At 42.9% G+C, this 14234-nt stretch overlaps 1 protein-coding gene across 1 annotated transcript in view; it reads left to right on the plus strand.

The window, feature by feature from the left end:
- Positions 1–1764: 1764 nt before the first annotated feature.
- rapgefl1 (Rap guanine nucleotide exchange factor (GEF)-like 1) overlaps positions 1765–14234 on the plus strand; it is a 28386-nt gene continuing 15916 nt past the window's right edge. Inside the window, 4 exon segments of the mRNA XM_030140890.1 lie at positions 1765–2483; positions 6172–6380; positions 6704–6987; positions 11264–11342. Of these exon segments, the coding sequence (XP_029996750.1) occupies positions 6181–6380; positions 6704–6987; positions 11264–11342 (563 nt within the window). The 5' untranslated portion in view covers positions 1765–2483; positions 6172–6180.

The raw sequence follows: 14234 nt of genomic DNA on the forward strand, positions 1-14234 counted from the left end.
CCAGCACTGGACCCTGTGGAGTTCCTCCTGACCCAGTACTGGACCCTGTGGAGTTCTCCCTGACCCAGCACTGGACCCTGTGGAGTTCCTTCTGACTAATGAAAAGGCATCAAATGGTTTGGATCAAATACTGAACGTTAAGTCAAAACTTCAAGACGAAAAACAAACTGATGACGTTAAATGACTTTAATTAATTGCATGTGGACGTCAGATGCAGATCACTGAGGAACCAGGACCAGAACCAGGTCCAACATGAGGTTTAAAGTGGCCTCAACTGTACCAGATGCAGAAGAACATGAAGCCTCGTTCAGGTTTTAAAACGTGGTCCTGGTGTAGACTATTCCTCATGTTGAAGGATGGTCTCCCAGATGCATTGTGGATTTTGTAGTTGGACTCAGGTTACGTCTCAGATCGCAGGCAATGAAGCCGGTGTCGGGTTACAGTGACAGATTGTAAACAGAGTCCAGTTCCAGTCGACTGATGAAGCTGTGACACAACACCTCATCTTCATCATCATCATCAATTTCAGTCACTTCAACATGCTCTGAGATCCTGGAGTCGACCCTCTGACCCCGGTCAGAACCCTTCAGACCCAGTCCAAACCCTCAGATCCGGGTCAGAACCCTCAGACCCAGATCAAAACCCTCAGACCCAGTCCAAACCCTCAAACCCAGGTCAGAACCCTCAGCTGATCCTTGACCAGTGTGAACGTCTTCATCCACAAAGAGAAAAAAAAAGATATTTCACTGAAAACTGGACAAATGGACCCATTTGAGCAGAATCGGAACCGAATCAGTGAAATAAAACCCACGACTTTAACACAGAGTCTGTTTGACTGGCCGAACACACCTTATATCAGTTAAACTCATCATTTACACCTCTTATTTCCACTTTAAGAGAATTACGTCTAATGCACAAACATGAATGAATAATAACTGAGACACTTATGACATTAAAATGAATTTTACAGAAAAAAACCCAAATAAATGTTAAAAAGTCTTCAAATATGAATACATTAAAGTGGTAAAAACTAAAACCTCAGGGACAGACGGTCGGTTTGTCTGTAAAGAGTTAAATTCAAACTAATATTTGTAACGACGAAAACGGAAAAAACAGGTGAAAACAGGAGTTTTCTTGTCAATAATATTAATCAGTAAAATGACATGGAAAGTTTTTAACTTTCATTAGTACATTAAATGAGAAAAACGTTCATTATTAAAACGTGCAACTGCTTCATGGTTTTAAACGGTTAAATAAAAAATGTAGTAAAATAAAACCTAATCTTAGAATAATTACAGTCATAATTAGTCCTAATTTCATGTTTGAAGGACATAAGGTGCAGGTTTATTATATATTTAAGTCCATATTTGTGGTTTTTATCCAAAAGTAAAAGCTTTAAACTCAGTGGAATGTGTCTAAATAATCTTATTTCAGTGCAAAGGTTTTTAAGTGTTTGATTTTAAAGGGTTAAATCTGAAACCGTCCATCATTGACCTAAATAAAAGCACCTGAACGCATCGCTGCTCACTGACTCCCGCTGCTGATGAAATCTCGCGATATCTCGTGGGTCCGCTCTCGGTTCTTGTCGTCGGGGTTTTTTTCGTTCCCATTAATTTTACAGACTGTGGATGTGAACGCACCAGCGCGCCCCCGACGGCCCATCGGGAGCGCGCAACTGCAGCAGATCAGAGCGGGAGGGGGCGCGGGGGGGTGTGAGGCTTCTCATCCCACTAATTCAGCGGAGGGGGAGGAGAGAGCGGTGGCGGCGGTGTGTCGGAGATCTGGAACCGGAGGGGACCGACGGAGCCTCCGCGCAACCCGAGCCGAGAAACGGACACCGAGTTCCGGACACACACCGCTCCGTCCTCCGCTGCCCGGAAACCCAGCGGGGGCCGTTCTCCCCCAGGTGTGAGAAGAGGAGGGGGGGAGGAGAGCCGCGGAGGGAGCAGTGCACCGACCGCCGCCTCCTTCCGTCATCCATCCGCCGTTTGTGTCGGAGATATCCCGGACGAACCCGGCTCTGAGCACCGAGGAGCCGCGAAGCCGAGCGGCAGAGCTCCGTCCGCGGATCAACGCGTCGGCTTTTTCCGCCCACGACCTGGTCCGTGTTGGAGCCTCCGCTGCCGGTGAGGAGGAGCGGGAGCAGCCGGGCCCACGGAGGAGCGGGGCTTTTTTCTACTGGGTGATTTTTTTTATTTCTTTCGGGGGGATCAGAAGCAGCAGCAGAGGGAGCACCCCCACACACCCCCACACCCACACACACACCCCCGGCCTGACGCCCACCTCCACCCGCCAGTCCGCCTCCACACATGGGGTAGGAGCTCCGGAGCCTCGGAGCCGTGCACACCTGCTCACACCTGCCCGCCGCGACGCGACCTGCAGCGGCCGTACCATGTAGCCCCCCTGCCCCCCCTCTGCTCCGTCCGCATCCCCATCTCCATCCGTCAAGCATCCGTTCCCAAACACCGGGTCGTGGCCCACAGGTGGGTCACCGGACAAAGTGTGTCGGTCTCAGGTTGTGTTTTGCTTCCAGGCCAGGTTTAAAGAATGTGTGGAGGAGTTTGTTTTTTTAAGGGGGGTGGGGTGGGGGGTGGGGGGTTAGGAGCTGACATTAGTCTCTTTTCCATGGTCCATCTGAGCTAAACTGTCCCCATATTTATATAAATGTGTTCCAAACAGAAGTGTGTCATGTTGGTTTTTCCATTCAATCCCAAATGTGCTGATTAGTTTCTTTCTTCTGGTAGATGTCAGTGTCAGTCCTTCCATAAACATGAACAGAAATCTGTGTTGTTTTGAATCTAGAATGCTGGTTCCTCTATCTGCTACTAAATTCTAAACTGATGTGGTTTCCTGGTGTGTCCAAACATACACCCATGTTTGGGTTCAACTCTTCTCTTGTTCTAACATCCATCAACATCTGTTTGTTTTGGTCATGTGACTCTAGTTGGACTCAAAGGTCTTTCCGTTACAGTTTTGTGTCATATACCAATTTAACTACAAAAAAACACCTCGAACAACAACTACATTAAATCGAAAAATGAGAGTTTGGGTGAAATTGTTTTTCCATTTAACACATTTTTATGAACAAGTTAAATTCACACAGTTTAAGGATCAATGGAAAAGAGACTAATGATACATTCATCATGTTTCTGTTACGTTTACACTGTTTTGTGACTTCTTTACTCAATTATTTGTTGAATTTTGTCACATTTTTAAATCATTTTATTTATTTATTTTTTTTAAACTTTTTTTTTGGTCATGTGACTAGTTTCACAAAAAGGTCTTTTCATTGCAGTTTTGTGCGATATACCAAAAACCACCTCTAGCAGGCGCAAAAACATATTTTTTGTGAGTTTTGGTGAAATTGTCGTTTTTCCATTGGACAAATTTTTATGAACAAGTTATTTGATGGTCACTGGAAAAGGTACTACTGCTTCATTATTGATCAGAAACTGAAACGCCAGTGGACTGATGTAAATCTGAAGGGATATTAAACACATTTTCGACTACAGCTAATGTTAGCATTCACCAATTTCCGAGTTAACAGGACTTATGTTGTATTATGTTGTATAACATCCATCAACATCTATCTGTTTTGGTCATGTGACTCTAGTTAGACTCAAAAGTCTTTTCATTACAGTTTTGTGCCATATACCAATTTAACTACAAAAAAACACCTTGAACAACAACAACAATTATTCAGAGAAAAAAACAGAGTTTGGGTGAAAATGTTGTTTTTCCATTAGACAAATTTTTATGTGTTTGAGTTAATTTCGCAAACTTTGATGGTCGATGTTAAAGGTTCCCGTGTCTGTGGTTGTAGTTCAGTTGAATGTTGGACAAAAATAACAGAAAGTAAAAGTCGAGTCTTTAATTTAGAATTTAATGACAGTAACGAACCAGTTTTTTTAATGTTAATGAGTTTAAGAAGTTGATATGAAAGAGAAATATGTAAATGATGTGAATGTTCCGTGTGTGTGTGTGTGCGTGCCTCTGTGTCTGTGTGAGTGTGTGTGTCTTTAATAATCCAGTTTATTACATAACCAGGAGACGCTGTGGGTTCGTTCACATCTGGAGGATTAGTGGGATTTAACGCAGAAACAGGAACAAATGTATAAATGCATTAACTGATAATTGGTTTGAGAAGAATATCCAAAATAAAATGTCAAAAAGGCATCAAATGTTAATTGAAAGTCGTAATTAAAACATGACAAACACACAGTGTGTTAATTTATAAATGTGTGATTTTATCTGTAACGTACGATGGCGAATTAGCAAGAAAATACAAACACTGTCACTACGAGAATCAAGTCAGAATATTATAAAAATAAAGTCAAAATATTATGAAAATAGTCAGAATATTATGAAAATAGTCAGAATATTATGAAAATGAAGTCAAAATATTATGGAAATAAAGTCAGAATATTATGAAAATAAAGTCAAAAATATTATGAAAATAAAGTCAAAATATTATGAAAATAAAGTCATAATATGAAAATAAAGTTGTAATTTTATGAAAACGAAGTTGTAATATTATGAGAATAAAGTCATAGTTTAAAAACAGGTGGAAAAATACCATAATTTACAGAATACAGTCATAAAATATCTCGATAAAACCCATAAATTTATGAGAATAAAGTCATAGTTTAAAAAAAAAAAAAAACACTTCATAATTTAATGAAAATAATGTTGTACTTTTGTGAGAATAATATTGTCTTATTTGGAGAATAAATGCAATTTTTCGAGAATAATGTCGTAACTTAAAAACAGGTGTATAAATATCCTCATTTCCAGAATACAGTCGTACCAACTGATCTGATAATGGCGAACTGGAACATTCTGGGAGGTTCTGCTTTCATTTTGGGTTTACCCACAAATGACCAATACTGAGACTATTAGCCCCGCCCACCAAATACTGAGACTATTAGCCCCGCCCACCATCTACACATTCGCATTAGTTGTCCACGCCAACAGAAGTACAAGTTGATGCTACTGATGTCTAAATTATGACTTTTTATCACACAATTGCAAATTAATTTTCAAAATATTACAACTTTAATCTCATTAAAATACATTATTTTCATTAAATTATGAGTTAGTTTTTTTTTTTTAAACTGCGGCTTTATTTTCATAAAATTTCAGGTTTTATCTCAATTTTGTACGACTATTTTACGTGGACGACTAAATGTTTTTATTTTGTATGTGGCCCTAATATGCCGTCATAGTAAAGAATCAAAACTGAAGCAGAATAATAATAATAATAATAAGAAGAAGAAGAAGAATAAAAACAGCAGAAATTAGACTTTTTTACTAATATGTGACTGAAATAATAAAAACATTCGTATCCAAAACAGTAATAATGTCAGAGAAATGAAGTTAAATAAGTTAAAAATGTAGACGTTAATCTGCTGCTTTTATCTGTTTTAATGGTTGGAATTTAAATTATAATTAAACTAAATGAACTGAATTAAGTCTCATCTCATAATTATTACATTATATTATAATTATTACATCAGGACATAAGGTTGGATCTGTTTTCTTCTAGATTTAAGTCCAGTTTTGCTGCTTTTGTTGAAAGGTTTTGTTTTAACAACTTTAAAAGATTTGAATAATTCTATGATCAATAATTGGTTTGATAGTTTTTTCAAATTAAAAACCTGTTTCTGACAAAAGACGACGTCTCTGACTTTGACAGAATTAAATTAATAAATAATTTAAAAACCATCGTCTGTTTTGGTGGAAAACCTGTCGTAGTTTGTCGTACGTTGTTGTAGTTTATCGCATGTTGTCGTAGTTTATAACATGTTGCCATAGTTTATCGTATGTTGTCGTACTTTATCGCATGTTGCTGTAGTTTATCGTATGTTGCCGTAGTTTATTGTTTGTTGTTGTAGTTTATCGTATGGTGTCGTAGTTTATTGCATGTTGTCATAGTTTATCCTATGTTGTCGTATTTTATCACGTTGTCATAGTTTATCGTATTTTGTTATCGTTTATCGTATATTGTCATAGTTTATCGTATTTTGTTGTAGTTTATCGTATATTGTAGTTTATCATATGTCATAGTTTATTGTATGTTGTCCTAGTTTATCATATATTGTCTTACAGTAGTTTATCGTATGTTGTTCAACGGTGCCATTTATCACCTCTGCCCTGTGTCTCCGCCCCCAGTGTCCCATCATGCCGGCAGGTATGAAACCTCTGGAGAAGTTCCTGAAGAAGCAGACGACGGCGCTAACTCGTGCCGGCGGCTTCGGTGGCGTCGGGGACAAAGCTAGCGGCGGCACTGGGGCGTCGCGGCGCCGGGCTAGTCTGTCCCGGGTTGTCCCCTTCTTCAGGGAGACGTCACCTGAGAGCGGCCAGGCCCGGGAGGTGTTCAGGTGAGTCTGGAGCAAGGCCACGCCCACAGCCACACCTGTGGACACACCCACCCCACAGCCTTCATACAACCAAGAGAAACATTTGGAAACATTTAAAAACATTCGGAAACATTTAGGAACATTTTGAAACATTTAGGAACATTTAAAAACATTTGGAAACATTTAGAAGCATTTAAAAAACATTTAAACATTTAAAAACATTTGGAAACATTTAAAAACATTTGGAAACATTTAAAAACATTTGGAAACATTTGTTATTAAACAGGAAGTGAACCTGTTTGTTTCATTGGTCAGGTAACCTGTTTGACCTTTGACCCCTGCAGCCCTGACAGCGAGGACCCGCCCTCCTGGCCGTCGTCCGCGGGTCCTTGTGTGGTGACGGCACACGCCAATGCCAACGGCTCGGGGTCGGGTTCTGGATCTGGGGGCGGAGACGTGCGCAGTCCGTCCCTGTCCAGTGACGAGCAGAGCTCTGAGGCCAGTCTGATCACAGAGAGCAGCAGCAGCGGAGGGGGCGGGGCCACGCCGCTCCACGCCGACACCCCCGACAACGTGACACTGGCCGTGTTGGACAGTGTGGCGGGAAAACGCTACGGACACTGTACAGGTGAGGACGGGTGTGTGTGTGTGTGGGCATCCATCCACTGGACTGAACTGGTCTCTGTCCATGTGTCCTCTAATGCGTTGTTGTTGTGATGCGTTTACTGACTCCTCGTACTGGGTTTTCTGGTACTCAGATGATGATGATGATGATGATGATGATGCTTCTAGAACAAAGACGTGTTTAAAGACATTTACTCTTCATCATGTACTTTTGTGTGTCTGTTGTGTGTCTTTTGTGTGTCTGTGTGTGTCTGTTGTGTGTTTGTGTGCGGTTACATAATCGCTGTGTCCTCTTTCTGAATGTGCTTATTACAGCTGAAGTGTGTGTTTTTTCTGTGTGTGTGTTTGTTTGTGTGTAAACACTAGTCCTGTGTCCGTGTGTAAATTTCATCTGTTTAATTCATTCTATTTTTCCTTCGTCTTCGTTTTGTCACTGAAATAAACAAACTTAGACATTCAGCCGTTGTTGATCTTGAACGTTATGAACCTGAACACACCGTCAGCCTCTGATTGGCCGCTGTGTGGAGGACGGGGGTGGGGCTTCTAAGGTGGACTACAGTGAACTACAGAGATCCTGGAGGTCTGTGGACCACCCAGACCAGGTCCAGGTCTGTGGACTGCCCAGACAAGGTCCATGTCTTTAACCCACCCAGACCAGGTCCAGGTCTATGGACCACCCATACCAGGTCCAGGTCTGTGAACTACCCTTGTCTCTCATTTCTGATTGTCCTGAGGCTGAAGAATCAACATAAAAATACTCGTATGAAACAAACCGGTTTCAGATGCCGACAGTTGAACGCAGACGCTTCCGGAAAAACACGAACAACCACTGAGCGGTTACTACAACAACGCCTTCGTCCACACCCCATAATATGATGTGAACACCTGTGTGTGAACAGCTGCTGCAGGTCCACAAAGACGGGAGGAGACAAAGCCTGTTACATAACTACGACAACGCAACACACACAACACACAGTAATACACACAACACACAAATGAGTGCGGAGGCGGGTGCAGGCGTGTCAAGGTGGTGCCCTGTCCAATCAGGTAGTGCTGTGTGATGTTGTGGGCGTAGCCTGTGTCAGACTGGTTTAACTGATGAAAACCTTCATCTGGTTTAATTTAATAAATGAAACTCATTTAACTGATGGAGTGGACCTGGTCCAGGTCTGAGTGGATCTGGACCGGGTCTGAGTGGATCTGGACCGGGTCTGAGTGGAACTGGACCAGGTCTAAGTGGAACTGGACCAGGTCTGACTTTCTGAAGGGGTGTTGTTACTATTGTTGTTGTTGCTGCTGAGGATGCTCACCTCCTTCCTCCTCCTCCTCCTCCTTCTCCTCATGTATTGGTGGTTCTCTGTGCCAGTTGTCCTCCTCCTTCCTCCTCTTCCTCCTCCTCCTCCTCCTCCTCCTCATGTGTTGGTGGTTCTCTGTTCCAGTTCTCCTTCCTCCTCCTCCTCCTCATGTGTCGGTGGTTCTCTGTTCCCGTTCTCCTCCTCCTCCTTCCTCCTCCTCCTCCTCCTCCTCATGTGTCGGTGGTTCTCTGTTCCCGTTCTCCTCCTCCTCCTTCCTCCTCCTCCTCCTCCTCCTCATGTGTCGGTGGTTCTCTGTTCCAGTTCTCCTTCCTCCTCCTCCTCCTCCTCCTCCTCCTCATGTGTCGGTGGTTCTCTGTTCCCGTTCTCCTCCACCTCCTTCCTCCTCCTCCTCCTCATGTGTCGGTGGTTCTCTGTTCCAGTTCTCCTTCCTCCTCCTCCTCCTCCTCCTCCTCATGTGTCGGTGGTTCTCTGTTCCCGTTCTCCTCCACCTCCTTCCTCCTCCTCCTCCTCATGTGTTGGTGGTTCTCTGTTCCAGTTCTCCTCCTCCTCCTCCTCATGTGTCGGTGGTTCTCTGTTCCAGTTCTCCTTCCTCCTCCTCCTCATGTGTCAGTGGTTCTCTGTTCCCGTTCTCCTCCATCAGTGTCTCTTTAACACCTGTTCTCATAGCAACCAGTGTTAACCCGACATTTGGAGAAAATGAGTAGGAGTTGGAAACACAAAGAGCCTCAGATTAGAGCCTTTACAGACACTGAGGAACACTGAGGAACATGAAAGAACACTGAGGAACACTGAAGAACACTAGACTCAGTGTTTGGTACCGGATTATACCCATGTTCTGGTTGAGTGTCGGTTCTCCATGTTCTGCTTGTTCTCCGTGTTCCTCTTGTTCTCCGTGGTCCTCTTGTTCTCCGTGTTCTCATGTTCCTCTTGTTCTCCATGTACCTCTTGTTCTCCGTGTTCCTTTTGTTCTCCATGTTGTTCTTCGTGTTCCTTTAGTTCTCCGTGTTCTCAACAAGACGGAAAATCAGTTTATTTCATGAAAATTGAATGAAGTTTTACTGCGTTGTTAGCACTTAGCATTAGCATTACTTTTGACCCCTCATGCAGCCCCACCCCTTTTTCCCAAATATGGTCACTTCAGGCTGCACAATGACAAATGAAACACATATACTACACAGACACACACACATAAACACAGACACACACTACACACACACATTACACGTACACAGACACACACGCAGACACACACATACTACGCACACAGACACATACTATACAACACACTACACACACACATATATACACACACACATACTACACACACACACACTCTCTCTCTCTCTCTCTCCTCTGTTTCTTCTCTCTTTTCCCTCTTCATCCTCTCACTGTCGCCAACGTGGCGTCTCTATGGTAACGCCTGCAGAGAGGCGGGTCCCGGCAAGACACACCCACTGCAGCATGCATCACACACACGCACACACGGACTCACACACAAACACACATACACACACACACACACAAAATACTACACACAGAGTGTCTGTATGTAGTATTTGTGTGTGTGTAGTACTTTTGTGTAGTATTTGTGTGTCTGTGTGTGTGGTATTTGTGTGTGTGTTTGTGTAGTATTTGTGAGTGTGTGTGTGTAGTATTTGTGTGTGTCTGTGTGTGTACTATTTGTGTGTGTGTAGTATGTGTGTGTAGTATTAGTGTGTGTGTGTAGTATTAGTGTGTGTGTGTGTGTGTAGTATTTTTGTGTGTACGTGTAGTATTTTTGTGTGTATGTGTAGTATTGGTGTGTGTCAGTGTGTGTGTAGTATTTGTGTGTGTGTGTACTATTTGTGTGTGTGTGTGTGTGTGTGTGTGTGTGTGTGTGTGTAGTATGTGTGGACTCCAGTGGAACAGGTTTGTCGTCGTGTTACACAACTGCTCTGTGTTGTCGTCGTGACCCCGCCCACATCAGCTGAGTCATGTTCCATTGTTGTGCATCCAAAGGTCGTGACCTCTGACCCTTTGACACAAACGTCCAAACCTGGAATTAAACATGGCCGTTGTGGTTTCACTTCCTGTCTGTGAACATAAACACTACATTACCCATGATCCTCAGCGGTCCTGCTCAGTGTTTCTAAAAAGTGGAATCATTCTCTGTATTTTACTTTATTTTCATCAGATTTTGTCATATTTGTCTTTATGCACCTTTTACACTTTTTTTTTTTTTTTGCGACTTTTTACTTAGTTTTAATTCTTGCACAGGTTTAGTTTGCGATGTCATATTCTCTTATGTCAATAAAAAAAATGAAATGATGAAAATGAACGTAATCCTGGAGCATCTTTTAAAACCATTTGTTGGCTCTAGATACTACAATACCCATGATCCTCAGCTGCTGTTGTCATGGTGAACAACAACAGTCTTGTCTTTGATTCGCTGCTACTTTTAGTTCAGTTTCATCTTGTGTCTTTCCCTTATTTTTGCCATGTTTTGTCTGGTTTTAACATCATATTTCCATCTCAAACTAAAGTCAAACACTACAATACCCATGATCCTCAGCTGCTTTTCAGCTGCCGATGAACCTCCAGAGTGTCTCTGCAGAGTGGAATCATCTCATGTCATCTTAAACTGGAAGCTCTCTTTAGATAGTACACTACCCATGATGCTCAGCTGTCATTGTTATGAACCAAGACAGTGGGACTGCTGAGGTGCATGCTGGGAGCTGTAGTCCAGCTGCATCATAGCTGTTTTCTGTATGTTTTTCTAAACCGGCTGGTTCTCCTTTCTGTTCTGTTTTACTCTCAGGTGTTTCCTTTGACCCTAAACCTGGGGGGGGTGTCAAACTCATTCAGGTTCAGGGGTCACATTAAACCCAGTGTGAGCTCAACTGGGCTGGACTGTCACATGTGTGACACCTCTGCCGTAAACGGTAAACTGTCCGACTCTAATGCCCTATGTGTGTTTGTGTGCAGAGACGCTGCTGGATGACTTCATGTTGACACATCCCATCTTCCTGACGGCCGACAGGTTCCAGCAGGTTCTGCTGCAGCAGTATCCTCCTCTGAACAGAACGCAGGTAAACACGGGCGTCCAGGTATGCGCTGGTGTTCTGCCTGATCACATGTTTGGTGGAACAGCTTCAGCAGGATCCAACAGGTTCCACACAGACGTTTAAGACCGTAATGACAGCGGCGTTAAGATGCGTGTCCAAACTGGTAGAAGGACCACGAGGACCACGTGGAGACAGTGTCAGGCGTGTACCGGGTTTAGACGGATCCAGGTTTAATTCCCCTGAACAGACGTGAGCGCAGAACAGCGGCGTGTACGCGGAAACTCGTATGAATGGCAGTAATCTGATTACAATCAGATGAACACCCCTGGGTTTGTCCCAGTCCTCCATGTCTTTATGTAAACAGGTTCATCTGACGGATTCAGTTCAGTTCCATCTGAACATGTGCAAAAACTATGAAAAAGAATGTAGACAGCAAGAACAGGAAGTTGGATTCTACGTCACTAGAGTCAAACTAAAGTCGAATAAAATAAAAATGAGCAAAACTGAAAAAAAATGTAATAAAATAATGATAAAATGAACAAAATTGGACAAAAATTTAGTGAAAAAATGAACAAAACCAAACATTAATTAAATAAATTAATGAAAAAAATGAACCAAATTAAACATCATGAGTTGACGACAGTAACAGAAGTGGGACTCTACGTACGAACAAACTCTGAAATAAATCCAGTAATGGACTGAAACGACTAAACCAGGGTTTATGGATTATCCTATTTCTGAAGTGACAGTAAACGCATCATCATCTCATTATTACAGTTATTGAATGAAAATCGTCATGGAAACTGGAGTTTATTCATAAATTGCTCATTTTTCTTTGAATTCAACTTGTTTCTTTAAATATTTCCTTATTTCTTCTGTAATTGCGACTTTTATTTTCATATAATAGTTTGACTTTATTCTCATTTTCCGTCCATTAGATCAGATTTTCGTTACGATGTAAAAGGGGGCGGGGCTTGTTCTGGTCTAAACTGTGTTGCCGGTTGTTGATTGGTTGGTTCTGATGGATGGTCCTTAGAAATCCTTTAAGCACCATCACTAGATTCAAAACAACACAGATTTATGTTTGTGTCTATGGAATGATTTCTACTGACATCTACCAGAAGAAAGAAATTAATCAGCACATTTGGGATCGAATGGAAAAACCGACATGACACACTTCTGTTTGGAACACATTTATATAAATATGGGGACAGTTTAGCTCAGATGGACCATGGAAAAGAGACTACAGATAGAATTCTTCACTGGTAAATGTTGAAATAGAAGATATAATAAAAAATTCAGAAAAGTCAAATAGTGAAATAAAGTCATTGTTCATAAAGACGCAGTTTTATTCCATAAAACAGTTGAAACGGTCATCGTCTCCTGAATCTGATGAACGTCCTTTATTTGAAGGAAAAGCAGCCGTTTGTTTGTCATCAGATGGTGTTAAAATGCAGAGTCTTTTCCTTTTCCGTCCAATTCAACACTTCAACACTCACCCACTCACAAACAAAAACACATACTAACCACCGAGTGGGAGGAGGACAAGGAGAAGGAGGACGAGTGGAGGAGGAGGAGGATGAGTGGGAGGAGGATGAGTGGGAAGAGGACAAGGAGAAGGAGGACGAGTGGGAGGAGGACAAGGAGAAGGAGGACGAGTGGGAGGAGGACGAGGAGGAGGAGTGGGAAGAGGACAAGGGGGGCAAGGAGGAGGAGGATGAGTGGGAGGAGGACAAGGAGAAGGAGGATGAGTGGGAGGAGGACGAGGAGGAGGAGTGGGAGGAGGACAAGGAGAAGGAGGACGAGTGGAGGAGAAGGAGGACGAAGACGAGTGAAAGGAGGACAAGGAGAAGGAGGATAAGTGGGAGGAGGGGGGCAAGGAGGAGGAGGATGAGTGGGAGGAGGACAAGGAGAAGGAGGATGAGTGGGAGGAGGACAAGGAGAAGGAGGACGAGTGGAGGAGAAGGAGGACGAAGACGAGTGAAAGGAGGACAAGGAGAAGGAGGATAAGTGGGAGGAGGAGGAGGACGAGGAGGAGTGGGAGGGACAGTCCAGTCCATCTGATGCTTTCAGACCAAAGGACAGAAGGACGATGGTGGTGTTCAGCTGATGTGGGTCCATACCAGTCTGGTCCTTAAATATGGACCAGAACCAAAACCAGTCCAAGTCCACATAGAACCCAGACCTTCAGCTGGTTTGAGTTCAGGTTCATTCAGACCAAGAGGATGTAAAGTCAAAGAATAACAGAGAAAAAAAAAAACCAAAAGAACATGTTGACGTCCGAAAACTGTCTTTAAATAAAGATGAACCTGACGTTTATTCACATAGACCAGTGTCATCATCATCATCATCATAATAATAATAATAATATAATTGTATTTTTTTAGACTCAAACACAAATAAAAGTGTGTTTGGATTCTTTCTCATATATTCTCATATATACTTACTCTGTTGTATTTTCCATCCAGTTGGTCTGAATGTGGAACCTGAACTTAACATGAGTTTCACACAAACACGTTGGCGCCCTCCTCAGGCCGACAGGGGAGGTGCTGCCTTCAGGGACACACTGGAATGTGGGTCATCATGGCGTCCAGTTAGAGAGAAGAAGGAAGAGGAGGAGAGGGAGGAAGAGAAGGAGGAGGAGAAGAAGAAGAACTTGGATCAATAATAAACTGATCTGGAGTCAGATCAGGTCCAAGTTCAGGTCTGAATCCTGGTTCTCAGTGGGTTCTTGATGGAATATCTGGTCCAGGTTGGGATCAGGTCCAGGTGTGGTTCCTGACTGGGTTCATGATGGAACCAGAGCTTGGTTCAGTGAAGTTCTGGATCACGGGTCCACCTGGACCAGATGAAGGTAATGGACCTGGGTTCTTCTGAGACCTGGATCTGGA

The sequence above is a fragment of the Sphaeramia orbicularis genome, chromosome 8 (genome assembly GCF_902148855.1).
Source record: "Sphaeramia orbicularis chromosome 8, fSphaOr1.1, whole genome shotgun sequence".
Lineage (NCBI taxonomy): Eukaryota > Metazoa > Chordata > Actinopteri > Kurtiformes > Apogonidae > Sphaeramia > Sphaeramia orbicularis.